This window comes from Halyomorpha halys, unplaced genomic scaffold, assembly GCF_000696795.3.
Source record: "Halyomorpha halys isolate HHAL.00 unplaced genomic scaffold, Hhal_1.1 Scaffold175.1, whole genome shotgun sequence".
Lineage (NCBI taxonomy): Eukaryota > Metazoa > Arthropoda > Insecta > Hemiptera > Pentatomidae > Halyomorpha > Halyomorpha halys.
This window is the reverse complement of record NW_027109182.1, coordinates 684,386-704,562: the sequence shown is the minus strand read 5'-3', so window position 1 is coordinate 704,562 and position 20,177 is coordinate 684,386. Positions and strand designations below refer to the sequence as shown.

The 20,177-nt window shown below is 30.0% G+C and overlaps 1 protein-coding gene across 2 annotated transcripts in view; it reads right to left on the bottom strand.

Moving 5' to 3' along the window:
* Nucleotides 1–764: 764 nt before the first annotated feature.
* LOC106679067 (Bardet-Biedl syndrome 7 protein homolog) overlaps nucleotides 765–20,177 on the bottom strand; it is a 28,845-nt gene continuing 9,432 nt past the window's right edge. The window contains exons 6-15 of one of the 2 annotated variants that reach the window (XM_014418003.3): nucleotides 19,034–19,223; nucleotides 17,285–17,369; nucleotides 17,095–17,206; nucleotides 16,669–16,786; nucleotides 14,932–15,084; nucleotides 12,388–12,587; nucleotides 9,917–10,081; nucleotides 7,208–7,317; nucleotides 3,485–3,715; nucleotides 765–1,153 (exon numbers count right to left, since the gene is read on the bottom strand). In XM_014418003.3, the coding sequence (XP_014273489.1) occupies nucleotides 984–1,153; nucleotides 3,485–3,715; nucleotides 7,208–7,317; nucleotides 9,917–10,081; nucleotides 12,388–12,587; nucleotides 14,932–15,084; nucleotides 16,669–16,786; nucleotides 17,095–17,206; nucleotides 17,285–17,369; nucleotides 19,034–19,223 (1,534 nt within the window). In that variant the 3' untranslated portion in view covers nucleotides 765–983. The remainder of the gene's footprint in view (nucleotides 1,154–3,484; nucleotides 3,716–7,207; nucleotides 7,318–9,916; nucleotides 10,082–12,387; nucleotides 12,588–14,931; nucleotides 15,085–16,668; nucleotides 16,787–17,094; nucleotides 17,207–17,284; nucleotides 17,370–19,033; nucleotides 19,224–20,177) is intronic. The other variant, XM_014418002.3, reaches the window with a different exon arrangement.

Here is a 20,177-nt window from a genome sequence, read left to right as displayed (position 1 = left end):
ACTAACCACTGATCTTTCAGTACGTTCCATACAACATTTTTATGAAATGTTGCTTTTTAAAAAGCTATACCTCGGAACCTATTTAACATAAATAACTCTATTAGGGCTCATATTTTAGAAAATTCACTCTTCTTTAAATGACGTTCTGTTAGGTTTTCTTGTGTTGTTCCTACTTTTTATGATATACAGCTCCGAATGAAAAATTAGTTTTTTTTATCGCTTTGAAACAGCCGCCATTTTTTATTCCCCCTACCTATACATGGCAGACTCATTAGTTTTGACTAGTAATTATACATAGTTTTCATTAAGGTAATCAAAAATTGGGGTGAGATAACTGCCTTTTTTCTCCTCTTGGGCTCTTGTACTAATGGTTGACAACCTTGATATAATTAATAAGGATATATTAAAGAAGAATGTAATATAAATAAAAAAAGTTCATTTTCCCTTCTTATATTCTAACAGTCTTTACTTTATTCCTTATAGGACCGTCATGGTTTCAGGATTTATTATTGAGTCTATAAAAATTTGGTTGTTTGTACATATCATTTGAGGGTTATGAAGTATATTGTTTTCTTTTACCTACAAAAACTAATTTCTGTACTTGGTTATTCATCAATCATATTACAAGTTGTTCTTATCACAATTTTCTTATGTTTTCTCTTAATAGGTTAGTATAAACAACATTTTAAAATTCTTTAATAAAATTAAATTTATTTCATAAAAAAATATTTATGTACAGAATTTGATTATTTAAATCACTATGTATATATATATATATATAAATGTGAAATTAAATAAATATATTTCAAAATAAAATAAAAATAAAAATAGCACAAAATTAGGATGTTCCTCTTAGATACATAGATGTTCCTATTGGATTATAACTATTGTAGGGTTAAGTATTCCTTAGGTATTATAGATAATGATAAAACCTATAAACTCAATTGGTACCAAAAAGCCATCAATGATAAAGGAATAAACCATCAAACTGTTGGGCTATTGATGACACTCCGATCGGATTCAACATTTTCAAAAAAAGTCATTATATCTTCAAGGGTGCTCTCCGAAAGATTTTCTTTTAACTTTGCTAGCTTTGTTTTTACATTGACTTGTTGAAATTTAAACCAGTCATTCAGTAGATTCATTATATATTCTGAAAAAGGAAAAAATAATAATAATGATTTAAAATTGTGTATATTTTATTCCAAATAATATCCTGTGGTGTTTTAAGAAGGAGCAGTCCATCCTGAGCACCACAACAGAGGTCTTTTTTAATTGAATGATAACTTTAACATTGAAAAAAAAATTACATACATTTTTTTTTAGTACGAGGAAGTTCTTTTTTCATTTTTTTTACTATTTACAAATTATTACATTTATCATAAGTTAACCTCATTTTAGGACTAAATACACTGCATTTAAAAACACTAAAATTAAGAAAATCGTTACACTGTTTCGCAACAAATTTAAGGAAACTACTGAAAGATTCATTCTTCACTTTCTGGTAGTTTCGTCATCTCTTTTAAAAAAGTATTTTAACTTAAAATATTTCCACCTGCAACACTGTCATCTTTCATGCCAGGTATGTCTTAAGTTTGTTCTCTTTTTCTTATCTTTCCGTTACACTATTCTCCTTCTATTCTTTTCTTATTCTTCCTTACCCATGTTATTAGTTTTGGTTACTATATAATTATTATTATCATATTTTCTAATTACTTTTTTGTCTTACTTAACTTTATATTTTATTTCTTTATTCTTCTTTTTCTTTTTTTTTTTTTTTTTTTTTACATATTACATTAGTTACATTTATTTTATTTCTATAACTTTAATTTTGAAATTATTATAATTAAATTAAATTATTCATATTTCGTTGTTTCTTTACATTATATAACTTTATATTTTTATTTCATTAATAATGTTATTTTACTCACATATTTAATTACCTATATATATATACGTTTTATTTCCCACTTCTTTCATTACTTTATTTTTATCTATAATCATCCTGTACAATTATTTACTTTAATCATTCTATATATTCTTTATTTACTGGTTGTTATCTGGTTTTAAACAGTCCCAGTCAAAGATAAAGAAATGAGTAACCTTCCGTATTTGTAACTTAAGAGTCCGAGAATATAAGGGAAAAGAGTTTTAAGTACTAGAGTACCTCTTGGTTTGTTCCCAGTAGGAGGGGTTTGTTATGGTGTGGAGAGGAGAAGGAGGTGGGGTGGTGAGGGGGAGGGGGGTTTGTGCGAATTTCCTACTGACAAACTCTTTTCTCGAGATAGGTTAAATTGGAAAAAAACCAAAAAAGCCCGATCTGTCGCATATGCATGCGATACAACTTTGTAATCTTTTATAATACTGTTGGATTTTTGGAAGAAAAAAAGTTAATACTCGTTATTCCCATCTCAAGAACCTTAAATATGAATTTTTATAGTAACAGGAAAATAAAAATGTTTTGGTCAACATTTTCGCCTTCTCTGGTCTTAGATTTTTTTTTTAAGTAACGTAACTTTAACACCAATCCGCCTACTGACTTAAAACTTGAGGATGTAAGATGGGTGGTAAATGAAAGTTGTATGTTGCGCGCACCATACCATGTTTTTTTATTTTTAGGGTGGGGGCCTCAAAAACAATCCTATCTCTCCCCTTCCCCCTTCTCCCTCTCAAATGGTTTCGGTAAGCCACTGATATCTTTCCCCCTCCCTTTAGGTAAGTCACTGCTATCTTTCCCCCTCTCCCTGGCTAATCAGTCACTGATATTTCTCTCCCTCTCCCTGGAAAATCAGCCACTGATATCTCTCCCCCTCCCTTTAGGTAAGCCACTGATATCTCTCCCCCTCCCTTCAGGTAAGCCACTGATATCTCTCCCCTTCCTTTAGGTAAGCCACTGATATCTCTTCCCCTCCCTTTAGGAAAGTCACTGATATCTCTTCCCCTCTCCCTGGATAATCAGCCACTGATATCTCTCCCCCTCTCCCTGGATAATTAGCCACTGATATCTCTCCCCCTCCCTTTAGGTAAGTCACTGATATCACTCTCCCTCCCGTTTAGGTAAGCCACTGATATCTCTCCCCCTCCATTTAGGAAAGCCACTGATATCTCTCCCCCTCCCTTCAGGTAAGCCACTGATATCTCTCCCCTTTCTTTAGATAAGCCACTGATATCTCTCCCCCTCCCTTTAGGAAAGTCGTTGATATCTCTTTCCCTCTCCCTGGATAATCAGCCATTGATATCTCTCCCCTTCCCTTTAGGTAAACCACTGATATCTCTCTCACTCCCTTTAGGTAAGTCACTGATATCTCTCCCCCTCTCCCTGGCTAATCAGTCACTGATATCTTTCCCCCTCTCCCTGGATAATTAGCCACTGATATCTCTCCCCCTCCCTTTCGGTAAGTCACTGATATCACTCTCCCTCCCCTTTAGGTAAGCCAGTGATAATATTTAAATAATTTGTTAATAATTTTGTAATGATTGTTACCTTGGATTCTTTCTAATCGATTCAAATTCAACGTTTTGCTTCCAGACATTTTTGTTTGTTTTTCGATAATGTTCCTGCAATATGGAGTTAGGTACATGATATTTTCTCCTTCATTCTGTTCAATATCTTTTAAAGCTTCGAATAGGAGAGCTTGTTTTTGTTCTTCCAGCTCTTCCTTCATTCTTGGATACATTCTGGACAATACCCTTTTCATGCATTCAGTATTTAAGTCTGAAAAATGTAAGTTATATATTTATAAAAAGAAGGATTTGAGTGATTTTATATATTTTATTCAAAATATATAGAGGATTACAAGGGATATTCATATTCCTCCTAAGGGGTTTTCTTGAATAGAGCTACAATAATAGAATAGTTTCTAAATTAAAAAAAAAAAATATTGTCTCAGAAATAAAAATTAAGGTAGCATTTGATCAGTTATATATAAATTAATTTTTCATTTGGACCACTATATTTTTAAAACTGCCTACTGTATTAGAATTATTAATAGAATCTCATTTAAAGTAGAGTAAATTTGCTAAAATATGAGCCCTAATTGATTTGTTTATGTTCAATAGTTCCTGATATAGTTTTTTAAAAAGCAACATTTCATTACAAAATAGCAAAAAATCATTAGTTATTAGTTTTTGGAAAACTATCTCAGAAATCATTGTATGTACAGATGTCTATTAGCATTCATATTAAAGTTTGTTGAAGGTAATATAGAAATTTTATAATGTTAATCTTCATAGGAGTAGTCGTTTCTATGATATTTGACAAAATAAATTTAAAAAATGTTAATTTCTAGTTATAACAATTATCTTTATTGGAGTTGTAGTTTTCTTGATATTTGTAAAAATCTTATGTCTAAAATCATATTTAAGAGTTTTTGAGGATACTAACAAGGATCTGCCATGCTTTTTCTGAAAGAAATTTTGTTAGTCCACTATGCAGAAAGTAATGTTTGGTTTTCATGATTTGTTGTACATATGGACGTATTCAATAGAATTGACTATATTTTTTTATTATTCTTCATCCAAAATAAAATCAGTTGATATATTATTATCCCGCTATGTCATAAAAGAGCACAGTATTAATATAATTTAGTCCAACTGACTTAACAAAGTGAGATCAAATATTTTTATGTAAAGATTTAACTTGATATTCATTTTTCGCACCTCAAAGAAATTGTTCAGAACCTTCATAAACAAATTACAACTGGAGAAATAAAACATTTGAATTTTTTAAATGTCTTTTTATCTCTTTTAAAGCCTTACAATCTGAAAGATATTGATATAGGTTGGAAGAGGGGAAATTCAGCGTTTCCAACAAATGTAGTTATGTTGGATCTAGATAACATTGTAAGGAGTTATGAATTTCGTGAACATTTGACATTGGCAGAAAAATAAATATATCATTCCAGAAATATTAAGATTTGAGAAATATTTATAAAAACAAGTTGTAACGCATGATTATAATAGTAATGTAATTAGATATAGCCAGCCTCTAATTGTATAGGCTTATTTTATAAATGAAAACAGTTTAAGAATAAATAAATAATTTTTAATTAGTATGATATTTAGAAATTTAAAAAAGTATTACATACATTAGATAAATAATTTAAAAAATGAACTGAATGATTTTTGTTTTTATCCTCTTTTGTCACAAACAACTCAACTTACAAAATGAAACTCCACAAATTGTGCAGTGTATATACCGCCGAACTTCATGCAATAGCCTCATCACTCTACTTTTCCATGACACTAACCCATACCAAAATAGTAATTATAACACACTCTTTGAGTTCATTAAAAGCCTTAAAGAACATCAACCCGAAACATCCTACTATAAAAAATATTCACAGTAATATCAATATATTAGAAAACCTAGGAAAACTGGTTTAGTTTATATGGGTGCCATTTTACATTCGGATCACTGGAAACGAGCAAGCAGATATAGCCAAAAAAGCACTTGCACTTCTTAGTTGAGGCCATTCTGACACCCTAAGAAGTAAGTCTTCCATTGAAAAAGGAATATCATATAGTTGGCAAGCCATATGGGATGAAAGTCTGTCAAGAAAATTAAATAGCTAGATTGAGAACAAGCCACACAAATCTTACTCATTCATATCTGATCAACAAACAGCTACTGCCAAAGTGTCAAAAATAGTACAACTTAATGTCAGCCATATTTTCCAATAATGCCCTGTCTACACTAAGGGTTTAAGTAGGTTTGGAGTAGGGCCAGGATTATCAATGGCTCTGAATCATGATGAAAAAATCATACTACTGGTATTAATTTTTTAAGAAGAAATAACCTGTTAAACAAGATTTAAACAAAAAATAAATAAATAAGATAAAGGAAAGAAAGGAAACAATAATAATAAAGAATATGAAATATCAAAGGGATTAATCCAAATATCTAGAAAAATAAAATAAGGAACATTGGTGTTGATAACTGTCAGGTTTTATGCCCTAAAATCCTACAACAACTTAGATTAACAGTTTATATAAATAATCTTTTCAGGTATTATTATTGAGACTGGTTATTATTGTTTAAATAAATTAAATTGTATCCAATTTTAGTCTCAAAACATTTTTTTTTCTTTAAAAGTCCAACGTTTCAGCCAATTCGGCCATCCTCAAGTACAATCTTAAATATAAATTTACACTCACATCAATAATTTAAAAACTTTTTGCAGACTATTATGCACAGTTCATCAATGTCAGTCAGAATTAACCTATTTTGTCACTCTTCACATTAATATTAATACTTTTAATTACAAATCAATTTGTAGCAAGGGAAGCAAGAAGTTCAGCTCCAATCCACTAGAGCCTCACTGAAGCTCTCAAATTTATACCTTACTTTCATTTATAAAAACATGTTGTTATTTTTACACATTAATTTTTGCACATAATACTTAGCAATGTCTATAAAAGAATAAATTAACGATGCCAAAATAACGTTGTATAGTTAATTAATGATGTAAAGTAAATATGAAGATAAGAGCTCTTATTACAAGTATCACCCAAATAGACTCCTCCAAAAAGGTTCTCTCAGGCTATATTAAGATGAATCCATTATTACAGACCATACAGTACGCCATAATAAGCCAGACATCCTCCTTATAGGTCTAAGAAAAAAGAAAGCGGAACTTATTGATGTTGGGATCCCCAACGATAATAATATGGGAGATAAACTGGGGAAATACCAGGAATTGGCGATAGAATTGAAAGAAATATATAAATTGGAAGGTGTCACCACTACTCCATTCATAATATCCACGAATGGTCTCATACCAAAATCAACAGAGGCAGGCATGAATGGTTTGGGGGTGCTTATAGACGTGCTAAGAGAGGTTCAACAGTCAGTTCTGTTAGACACAGCACGTATAATCCGAACATTTTTAAATATTTGAATCAAAGGAAAAGTAAATAAAACTATGAATGTGGTTGGATTTCTAGGTGCCTCACCTTAGATACTCAACCTGCAATAGCGAGAAATACAGACCATAATAATAATGATAATAATTTTAAATAATAAAATAAAAATATCAAAAGAAATAAAGAGTTTTTGAGACTTAAATCGATTTTTTTTTTATTTATTACTATTAAAATTTATTTAAACAAGATTATGCTAAATATGAACAGTAGTTTATAACTTTAGAAAATGCACCTTAACTTACAAGTACTTAGAGTTATTAAAATGGAATACTTTATTTCTTACCAAAACTTATTTCAAGATGTGTCTTCTTTCTGGTAGCTTGTTGGGTGAGAAAGTCTTTCAAGTTGGATATTATAGTTATATCATCTGATAGAAATTCCGCTTCACCTTTTCTAAAACATAGAAGGAACATTTTTTTCAGATGAATATCTGTTTTTTCATAAGACTCAATAGTTCTAAGCTGATGAGGCTTTAAAATTCACAATTGTTATACCGTCAACCCGGCAGGAGTATCCTACTCCTTTGAACCCTAAGAGGCGTCCCACGAGCATTTATCTCATGATAAATGATTTGTGCAATTTTTTTTTATGTAATTGGATGTGATAATGAAAAAATCTTTAAGATTACTTTCAATGCAATTTAGTTCTTCCACCCAGGGGCTGAAGAATCCAGATTTCGTAAAAAAAAATCTATCCTCTTGCTTTAGTTCAAGATTTAAAAAAAGAATCACAGTAGATGTCTAAGTGAGCAAAATGCTGAAATGAGATACCTATATAAGTGTACTGGTGAGAGAAATGCTGTTTTACCGTTGCGAGGAAGCCAGAGCAAAACTGAATTGAGTATAAGTAGGGAGGTAAAAGAGGGAGTGACATAAACAAGCAGCAATAAATAGATCAAAGGGTTAATGGAAGATAGACAAAAGTATAAAAAAAACCAATGAAATACTAGGAAAAGATTGACATTTATTGACGAAAGGCTCAATTCTACATCTCTCCTGGGTTAAAATACCCATAGTGATTTATGAATAATCACTTTAGTATAATACAGATAATGTATTTGGCCAACTAAAAATGTTTAATTAATAGCTACCTTAATGATACAATGAAAGAAAACTTCAAAGCTTACCTGAGGAGTGCAAAAACTGTGACTAACAACAGCAGAAGTCTTCTCGACTTCAAGAAGTTTAATATTAATGCTATATCCTATGATAAATAGAAGATATAAATTAAAACCCTCCAAAAAATGGTATTATTTTAAAAATAATACTCCAGCCACTGCTGATATACGACTGTGAAGTCTGGGGAGCGGCATACTTTATGAAAAAGAAAAAATTACAATCGTTTGAAAATAATGTCCTAAGAATCGAAGTGGATGCCCCTAGGTTCGTAAGAAATAACCAAAACAGACTTCATCAAAAAGGGTTCATAAAATCCCACTTTCAGTTACCAACAATTAAAGAAGCAGTAACTTACGACTTGGGCAATCCAACCTCAACTGGAAGACTGAAGCCCAGGCTGCTGCAGGACAGTGTGTTATCAATTCTAAATTTATCTATTATATTATTGACATTAATACTATTTTATTTATTTTTTCTATTCGTCTTTTTCTTAAATTAACTTTTTTTTTTCCAGTAGAAGTCAATTATTTGTTTTATTAAATCTATAAATATCATTGTTTTTGTTATTAACTTTTCTTTTTCTCTCCTCTTAAGAATTATTATTTTTATCTATTTATTTTTTATCTATATATATTTTTTTTATAATTCATCATTATTATTTACAATTGTTCAATATTTATAGCATTGTAAGTAGTTAGGGGTGTCTTTAGCACAAGACTCTACCCTCCTCCCCCATAATCCATTGTTAAGCAAAAAATGTAACTGAATGAGGAGAAGATGGTTGGGGGTGCGGTCAATGAAAAACACAAATAAGTACGATTAACTTATTTTAATGTGCCAACATTTCGGCTAGAGTTTCTAGCCTTCTTCAGGGCTAAAAACAGAACAAGATAACAACCATAGTAAGTATAGAAAAATAAAAAAAATAAACAGAAAGTATAAAAAGAATAATTTTACAAAATAGAATTAATAAAATGAAGTGATGAGAGAAGCGGGAAATAAAATGTATACATAGGTAATTGAAAAAGTGGGTAAAATAACATATTTGAGGAAATTATTTATTTTTATTTATTTATTTTACCCACTTCTTCAATTACCTATGTATACATTTTATTTCCCGCTTCTCTCATCACTTCATTTTATTAATTCTATTTTGTAAAATTATTCTGTTTATACTCTCTTTTTATTTTTTTTAAATTTTTCTATACTTACTGTGGTTGTTATCTTGTTCTGTTTTTAGCCCTGAAGAAGGCTAGAAACTCTAGCCGAAACGTTGGCACATTAAAATAAGTTAATCGTACTTATTTGTGTTTTTCATTGACCGCACCCCCAACCATCTTCTCCTCATTCATCATCCACAGTCAACTATCTCTCATAATTAAAAAATGTAACTGTTATATTAACCATATAAGGCCCACCTGGGGGGGGGGGGAGGGTTTCATAATACAGTACAAACTAATCCTATTAGTCTAGTCGATTTAACTTAATACAATTACGCTGATTTGTCCAACAGTAACTTGTACTTTAGTACTTTTTAATTCCTGTAATATCACTAATAGTCCTCCCTATTCTGAAAAAAATAAGTATTAGTATTATAACCACACTACTTTCTACACTTGTACTATGAACTAATACTATTAGCTTTCATTATGAAATAGGGCCCAGGCTTATCTGGTATTAAATTAAAATATTTATATACATACCCAGATTTCTTATGAACCTATAATAAAAATTTAGTATATGGTACTTTCCAGTCAATGCTATTTAATACTAATAAAAGTTCATTAGCAATTCATTGAAAGGTCCAAAAATATTTTTACTACTGAAAAAATGACATAATAAATATTAATATAGGAAGAGAGAATGAAACATACGTGTATTGGCATTTCAGCTGTGTCCCACTAAACGATGATTCATAACAGTAAACAATTTTATTGTTTGTTGGTATTTTATCAGGTACTTGTGGCAAACAGGCAGCGACCAAGCTGTGCATTTCGGCCAATGTAAAACCCCCTTTTAGTCGTAGCATATGGAAAGACCTGCAAAAATACTATTCATGTCTATCAACACTATTTATGTATCCATAATGTTAGTTATTCGTTAATTAATTACATTGGCTGTTATCTTGTTTTTTTTTTCTTAGCCCTGACGAAGGCTAGAAATTCAAGCCTTCTATTATCACGTTATCATGGAGACAATAATAGCTTTGGGATGAATTTTGTTATAAATTTATTTATTAAAATTGAGCGTCAACAATTTTTTTTTTGTAACCTATATTATTTTATTCATTTAATACATGGATGCATATTACAGGGAAATGATATATGTATACCAGTGAAATATTATGTAAAAAAATAAATATGTAAATGTGATAAATGTTTCAAAACACATGATAATCTTGGAATGGAACCACCCAATGGTGGTACTTCAATTATTGCTTTAAATTTGAAGATCCCATGGCCATTTTCTTTTAAGAGGTCTCAGAGGATTATCAGGCATTGTTAAGGATGAGAGATTAAGAACTAATGGGTGAGGGTGAATAAGGATTTTGGAATAATATGAGGTATATCTATTTCAAGCCAAATCTGCAAAGAATGGGATGTTAAGTTCTTTATGGAGGAGTTTACCGTAGTCCCATGAAACTATTGCCAGTATACTTATTATAAAATAAATTTTATAAATGAGGCATGTAGCTTAAAAACCAATATTGTTCTACTTTTCTCTTAAAATTTCACAAAAAAAAAAATTGGTCTCTTTTTTTACTAGTTACAACTATTTAAAAGTCCAAATGTTTCTTTAAAATATTGTCAACATCTGACAATATTGCTGGAGTAAGAGGTACTCCTACTGGTATCAAATCTGGTAACATCCCGAGTGAAATTTTCATATTCTTCTTTGTAAATGCTTGAAATGCACCTACAGCGTTGAGATAGTTCACTTCACCCCGAACTTCAATATCATCCAAATCTAGGTACTTCTCTATTGTAAAAGGTGAAAATATGAAGAGAAAATCTATAACAAACTGATATGGAAACAATAAAACCAGCGCTGCACCGGTGAAACCTTCCATGATTGAAATGGAGCTTGGATGGAGTTGGTTTTGCAACAAATGCATCACTTTGAATACTATTTTCATGGGAAAGTAGCTGGTTCTGTTCCTTACCACTTGGCAGTATGGTGTAGTGTATCGAATACATGCAGAAAATAGAAAAAAAGGCATTTCAGAAAATTTTAGATAGAGCTGGTTTTGAAGCTACATGCCTCAAATATTATATATATTGTAATATGCTCTTTTTGAGTAAATAATATATTTTGATGTATAAAGGGTTTTTAATATGTTTATTTTATGTATCATTTTAAGATTGTTAATTTGTTTTGTTTATCCAAAAAGCAAGCTAACCAAGTTTCATTGTTTATAATAGCTTTGTGATTCAAAACAGAACCAAGATGGCGGTACGTTGAATTAAGGCCACGTTGAGCAGATTCAAATATCATAAAAACTATTTTAACTCGTCCCCTCATAATTGAAAATATAGAAAATTAAAGGAAAAATAGAAATCAAGAAATAGTGCTAATGAATAATATTCAGAAAGTAAATCATTAGGAAAAATCCCTAACTGTTGTGCGACAATCGATGTTTACATGTAACCTCAAGGCAGGTTGTCGTTTTGGAGGGATCCTTCATTGTGTGGACGGGCAGGAGAAAGGATGTCTTCAGGATGAGGAGGTCCTCATCAATTTCTGTCAAGAAGGAAGCCATTTTGGACGCTAGGACAATAACATTGAGAAAAAAAGAAGATACCAAGGGATCATCAAAGGAAGATCGTGAACTTGGTTAGTTTTGTTATAACTAAATTTGAATACATTTGTAAAATAGATATTAATTTAAATTAGGAGAAATTATTGTATTCTGATTGCCTAGCAACCCAACCCGCCCTGAGATTAAGAGTCTTTTTATATTATTAAATTTGAATAAATTTTGTTATCCATTTAGTAGTAAAGTTCTCAATTTGAACCCAAATTATCTCTTATATTTGAAATAAGTTTTATATAACTATCAAAATTCTTTTTATTTTATTTTTAATAATTTTAAATTATTACAATATGTTATTGAAATATTCCAAAACAAAACTCAAGTCTTCCAAATAAATACCGCTGCCTAACTGATTAACCAGTTATGGTTTCAAGAAGGCAGGTATTATCAGATACAGCACATTGCTCCAAGGCTCATGTTACGGTTAATTATTTACTACTAACTGAGAGACTAAAGGATTTGTCTTGAAATCTTGCAATAATACTCTGACTGTCTTCCAATACTATTTTTTTAAAATCAATATAACATTACACGGTATCCTCAATGTCATGAATCCTGGTAAGCATTCCCAAACGCCTCAAGATGTATGTTTTCAAGTGAGTAGTCTTCGGCTTGACGTGAGGTGTAACGTAGACATTTAGCACACCAAACTCATTGCCATATTGTAAATTGAGATTCAATTTTGAAGTGTCAATTTGGCATCGATATGTAGCTAGAAGTTTGTTACCACTCTGAAAACATACACATGACACATGATGAGCACATTTAATGACCCTAATTCTAAATTAATTTAAAAATAGCTAATATTTTAGTTCTAAATATGTTTCTTGGTAAGAAATACTTAGTACTAGGTGCCTCACATCAGGATAAAGGTGCTTTTATTGCTATTATAATGAATTTTATTAGTATTTTTAAGATAAAATTATGACTGAATATTAAAACTAAAAATACTAACAATTGAATTTAAACAAACGTCACATGTAACTGTTATAGAGATGATCCCCAGAGAAGACTGGACACATCAGTTTTGTACCCTTGCTTAAGAAAGGGAATAAATTCGAATTGGAAAATAAGCTAGTTGCTAAGTTAGTGGAAATAAAAAAAGATGCACTCGGGGCAAAACCTCCAATCAAAAGTCAAGGCGAGAAAAGGTCCTCCTCAGCCGTCTCCGTATTGGACACTGGCTGTTTTCACAAAGCTAACTTTTACAGGGTCTAGAAGCACTAACGTCCATGGACTGTCAAGTAATCAGATCAGTAAAATACATGCTATTGGAGTGCCCCCTCTTCGCTGCTCTGAGAAAACAACTTCTGATAGGAACAGGCATGGAAGAGATTCTCCAAGACAATGAAAGTGAAGTCAAAAATTAATGATTTTTTTAAAAAAACTTCTCAGTATTATAGCAGAATATAATGGTTGCTATTTGATCCAACAATGACCCTTTGAAGTAGAGGTGGGATAAATCAATTAATAAATAAATTATTAAAACTAAGAACTCTATATTTACAAAAAATATTGAACAAATAATACTAGATACTATTAAAATAAATTCTAGCTACTGTTAAAAAAAAAAAATTAGAAAACACAGAAATCGCTGATAATGGATTTATTACAAGGACTAGAATTGCACCACAAATGAGACAGCTGAGATCAGAGATAGGAACGTTCGACTAATGCCCAAGGAACCTTCCAAAATCTCTTAGACTTAAATATAAATCTATGAACCCGGCAGGAGTGTCCTACTTTTTTGTCCCCTAAGAGGTGTCTGTGAGGATTTATCTCATGGTAGACGATTTGAAATGAAAAATAGTTAATTATTCTGGGAGTAGGTTCTTTTATAGGGACTAAATAGTTGTTATCTATTTTTGTTCTCTTTTGACCGCAACCCTGATCATCTTCATAACTTGAAATTATATGGTCAACCATGTATATAATTACAGGTTGATTTTAATTTTACAATATAACATATATTGGCCAAAAACATTGTGGCCACACTTAATTATAACTTATATTAAAATTTTATAAAATTAATTTTAGATATAGAGAAGAAAAAAAATTTAAAAACTAACTGACTAAATACACAAAAAATAAAAAAAACTAACTATTGTTTATAATTTCATAAAAAATTTGTACTATTGTTTTTATAATTGGCTCTGATGATGAAAAAAATCTTTACAATTACTTTCAATGCAATTTGAAATTGAAATTGTAAATAGAAGTTCTTCTTGAAGAATCTAGATCTCATAAAAGATCTAAGATCATAAGCTTCAGTATTTGATTTAAAATAAGAAACGCATGAGATGTCCAGATGAGCAAAATACTCAAGTGAGAAAAAAAAGATGTTACGTTAGGAGTGGACTGGTGAGAGGAATGCTGTCTTACAGTTGCGAGGAAGCCAGATATACTATATATCTATATCTGTATAATATATTATACATATCTTCTTACCTACATGATATTATATTTCGTCTGTCACTGTTTTCAATTTACTACCATACAATTCCACGAATATCAATCAATTAAAATTTTGTACTATTCAATTATCAGTTATCAATTTTTATCATTTATGATTTAATTCAATATTTTTTATAATTCTAAATTTGTTTGTATACTATTCCTTTTCAATTGTATATTACTCTAAATGTTGTTGTCATCTCTTTCGTTCTATAGCCCTGATGAAGACCTGAAACTCAGGTCGAAACGTCGGCATAAAATAAATAAATTTGGTTTTGTTTATTTATGTTGTTCTTTGCTGACCGCACTCCCCGACAAACTTCTCCAATGAATTGATTATAGGTGGGGAGGTAAAAGAGGGAATAACATAAACAAGCAGCAATAACTAAATCAAAGGGTTAATGGAAGATAGACAAAAGTATAAACAAAACAGATGAAATGCTTCGAAAATATAGACGTTTATACAAAATGATCAAGGTTACACTTCTCCCAGGTTAAAATAACTTCAGTGATTTTTGAATAATCATTTCAGTAACATATAAATAATGTATTTGGCTAACTAATAAATGTTTAATTAATAACTACCTTAATGATACCATGAAAAAAATCTTCAAAGCTTACCTGAGGAGTGCAAAAACTGTGACTAACAACAGCAGAATTCTTCTCGACATCAAGAAGTTTAATATTAATGTCTGATTGGAGGAGCACATTGTCTATTGGTGCTTCTGTCTCCAGGCTCAAAAGAAAAGCATAATCATCTTTCACAAATGTCATCTGGAAAAATATGATTCTAATAATGCTATTTAAATTAAGATTTTTTTTTTTTACCCTTGATAGTTTGAAATGTAAGGTATGATTTTCTGTATGAGGACAGAGAAATTCATTTCACTTTCAATTTACAACGAAATGATCTCCGATAGCTCACTAAGAAACATTATTAACGAATCGGCTCTTTGACTCTTAACTAATTCATAAGCAGCTTCTTAAGATTTTTAGATGATCACACAGTCGCCCAATAATTAGACACCCACACTAAGACCTTTTAATGTTTATTATACAATTGTTAAAAGTAAAAATACTCAATTACTTTTAATACAAATTAACTATCTCAAATAAATTAATTTACAACTAATGAAAAAAATTTTAGCAAATTTAATTATTCCGTATTTTAGTTGTGCCTGCAACCTCTGGGTCAATCCATATCAAATCAACTAATTTAATGAGAAAAGTTACCTGACAAAATTAATTTTTTACCTATATTTGTACTATATTCAAAGAGTGGAGAAGATGGTTGGGGGTTGTGGTCAGCCAAAATCATTAATATACAAAAAATTATTTATTCATGCCAACAAATAAAAAAATCGTGCCAAGAAAATAATTTTTTGTTTATTTTTATTTTTTTACTAACCGCACTTCATCCATCTTCTTCACTATTAATCTACAGTCAACTATCTACACCTCATTATATTAAAAGAGCTTAAAAACAAAAATGTTTACTTTTTTTTTTTTTGTGAGCATCCATTCTTTATTGGTAGCTGAACCTGTTTCGCATATAACAGAGGTTTGTGTTATGCTGTGCCTCCATGGTTCTTAAAGGTTTTTGGTTCAAACAAAAAATATGTAAAGGAGCATGAAATTTAATATATTTTCTGGTTATTTTATATAGGCCTGTACTTGATAGTAAATAAAAAAAAAATAGGTAAATTTTAACATTTTCAAAATAAAAATCTTGCCTTTTAAAATAAAAAATATTAATGATAAAATTAAAACTCATCTACAATTTTCCTAAAATCAATAAGCCTAATATTAAGAAAATCTCAATGTTTGAAGAACTATTAAAAAAACAGGATGTAACACCCAGGTCTGAAACATTTTAGGGAATAAGTATGCTATAAACACTAAATCCAGAAAAAAAAATTGAAGATAGTTTAAATTTTATCGTAACATTTTTAATTTTAAAAGAGAAGGTCTTTAATTGGGAAATGTTAATATTTCCTTTTTTTTTTTTTTTAATTCAATATTAATTTGAGGCCTACTAAAATTGAACAGAAAATATACTTTTTTTAAAAACTAAATACGTGTTTCTAAATATCTTTAAGAACCAAGGAGTTACAGAATAACAACGTAAATTATTTACATATTCAACATAATCCTCTATAAAATGCAAAATAGACATATAAAAAGTGGGGGCTGATAAAAAAAACTAAACATCTAAAAATTCAATGAATACTTGTTTTTGATTTTCTGAATATAGTACAGAGGTAAAAAAATAAATTTTGTCAGAAACCTTTTCAAATCAAATTGGTTTATTTGATATGAATTGATCCTTCCGTGATTAATGTAGAGAATGTTGATTACTTTATCATTTATAGCCAGGTTGAGTATTGTCGACATCCCAATTGAATCTTCAGAAGTTGTCAGTTGGTATCTTTCTCTTTCTTTTGTTAGTGACCTCTCAATTTCTTCTATTTCTACCCTAGAAAATGATGGTATTTTTAACCACATATATTTATTTTTTATTTTTTTTTTTTATCAACTATTGATTAAAAAAGAGGATATTACAATATTTTTACATAACTTATTTTATGAGAAGATAGTCAGGAGTGCGGTCAGCAAAAAATACACAAATAAAGAAAAATTTATTGATTTTTATTTATTAATTTATTGGCACAAATAAATAATTTTTTTTTGTTTTTTGCTGAAAACCAAATTTTACATAAATAATTATTGTTAATACTATACGATTATTTATATAATCTGTTTTTTTCAAATCGCAAGTTATACCTTAAGTGCTCAATCTTTTGTTTTTCTTCAGGAGCCATTTTAATGTTCATGTTGTTGTTTTCCCAGTTTACTTGTTTCTCTAAAACCTCAGTCGTGAGGCCAAAAAACCATCCTCAAACAGAAATATAGACTATTAGCCTGATTTTTCTGAATTACTTAGATATTAGGACATTTTAGGACCTGTCATTACCTGTATAAGTGGTCGCAACTATTTCATCGAAGGCAGGATTACCTACTGTTCCTGCTTGGATTGAAGTTATACTTTCATTACAAACCTAAAACAAATGAAACATAATTTAAAAAAATTAATTCGGTAAAAGTAGAATAGACTTAGGCTGCTTATTAGGAGATTGATTCACAGTAAAAGAAAGATTCCCTTCTTCAAAGTCGAGGAGAGGCGAGAATCCTCCCATCATTCATTATCATAAATTAAAAATGATCCAATTCCTCAAATTGGTTATTTCAAAAACTTTGTTTTAAGAGTTTCAGTAACAATGTTAGGATTTCAAAAATTATAGCTCATGTTTTTAAACTTTTTTTTATTGCAGTGAAACTTCTTTACCGAAGTTCTACAACTCAAGAAAAAAAAATTATAAGGGAATTAATTGATTTTGTGAAGGCAGGATGAAAAGTTTCACTTCTGTTGGCCAGTTCCAAGATTACCTCAATTTTTTTCCATTTTATTTAAAGCTGCATAGTTTGCGCAAAAATTGTCAAAAACTGTAAAAAATAGTTTGCCATAATTAGCTATTTACACCTTTGGGGTATCTTACTATCAAAATTGGTTAAAAAAAAATACATCATTCAATTGGAAATCACCGTGTTAGAGGAGATGGAAGACAACTAGACAAGTTTTTTGTAAGAAAATCAAAAATTCCCTCAAAAAAGATAGACCACATGTCATCGTTAAGATCAAGAGAAAATAAAATTCAAATTAAAAAGAAATTATGAAGAAGATGGTTTGGGATGCGATTTTTTTTCTAATTAGAAAAATATAAGAATCATTCTATCAACAAAAAATTGGATGTACAAAATTTAAATTCATGTTACTCTAACCTAATAATTATGTATTTATTAGGTTAACATAATTAACAACACTAAATAAAAAAAACTGAAATAATAGACCGACAAACTGCTAGAAAGAACGGTTACGTGCTGGAAAAACCAAAACATTCATTTCAACCCTATTCAGTTCTGGCACAAATATAGAGTTAGTTGGATCATAGCAATGTAGAACAAACTGTAATAAACAATTATAAGTAATTATTGGAGAAGTTTGTCGGGGGGGGGGGGGTGCGGTCAGCAAAGAACAACATAAATAAACAAAACCATATTTATTTATTTTATGCCGACGTTTCGACCTGAGTTTCAGCTCTTCATCAGGGGTTGTGGCGTAGAAGGTAGGCTATCAACTCTAATGATGTGTTAATGATTAGTCAATAACAAAACTCAATTATAAGTAATGTTTTATTTGTAGTAGTTATTAAGTTATACTATGTACATGTAGTTTTATAATAATTAGTTGAAGAAATTATTTGTCCTTAAAAACTTCTTTTTCATTGTAGGGCATGACTATGCAAACAATGAAGTTGTGAAACGTCGCTGTCAAAATGTAGTTTTATTATTGACTTATCATCAACACTCCCAAAAATATATATATTTTTTCATTGCATTCCAAAACTAAAACTAAATATTATATATTTTGATAGATTGTTGTTTTAGATAAAGCTCACTCATGTCAGTGTTTGTTAAGCCTTTTTAACAATGTTAAATTAAAATAAGAATTTTGAAACAGTTTGAATCACTCTCATGATAAGTGTCATACGTCTGCTCTACTTTTATCATTAATTTATATTATAATAAAATTAAAATTTTTACTACAAATGTAAACTTTTTAAACCATTAATTCTTGATATAACAGTTTACAAAAAGGCCTTACATAATTGTACTTTTCGATGAAAGCTTCTCCCATCCCTTCTAATGGCTCCCCATATATTTGAATGCTTCCATCATCTCTACCCACTATCAATTGCTTAGTTCCATCTTTGTACAGATCATACCAACACATGCACCTCACCGAGTCCCTCTTTTTAGTATTTTCGATAAGCCATTTCCAATCTGACATTGACCTATAACACATTAATTTTGATATCAGCAGCTATTTATATTTTAGAAAGCCTTTGAACAGTGTAAATACAAATATTCATTAAATTATCGAAATTTAAAAATGCTTTATTTAATGGAATCCAAAACTTTACTAAAATCTTTTAAACCTTCTTAATCCTATGTCAATGTCAATCAATATCCAGATTCATTCACTAATATAATACGATTGTAGCAACACTGTAACCTGCTGGACTATACTGTCACTACTATGGCCACAAAAACCACTATGGCCTAACACGACGCCACCTACCAGCTAACATGGAAACTACTACTGTCATCTTATATTAATATTTTTATCATTCCTTGTATATAATTTAATATCACACATGTAACAACTATGTAAGATGTTGTAATATTCATAAATGTATAATTTGAATTAATAAAGATTACAATAGAATTTTCTGATCCAATGAAAGCTTAGTCTTACACGTACTGCCTCTTGATGGCGTTTAGTAGTCCAGAGAGTTGACTAGGAGCAAATTGGAGGCCACAGTGCTTCAAATTGTATATTGTATTGTATATTATTTCTATTGTAATAATTTATAATCTGTATTGTATATACATATTTATCAATAAAAGAGGTTTTGAAAATAAAATAAAAAAACACAGTGCTTCATGAAATTCTTCTTCTTAGAAGGCAGTGTACAACACCATTCTTAGAGGATCGGTCCATAATTGTAATGTAATATTTGGAAATATATGTTGTATTTTACCAGGTCATTCAAAAAGTCCTGTCGTTTTTTGGGGGGAAATTATAAATAAATAAATAAATATTTTCAAATAATCACCTTTATTCATCAAAATATCCACCGTTACAGTCGGTAACCTTCTCCCAACGAGATGGTAAAGCCCAAATTCCTTCCTTAAAAAACTGTTGATTTTTACTGCAAAAATAAGTGGTCAGTTCGTGAATTAGA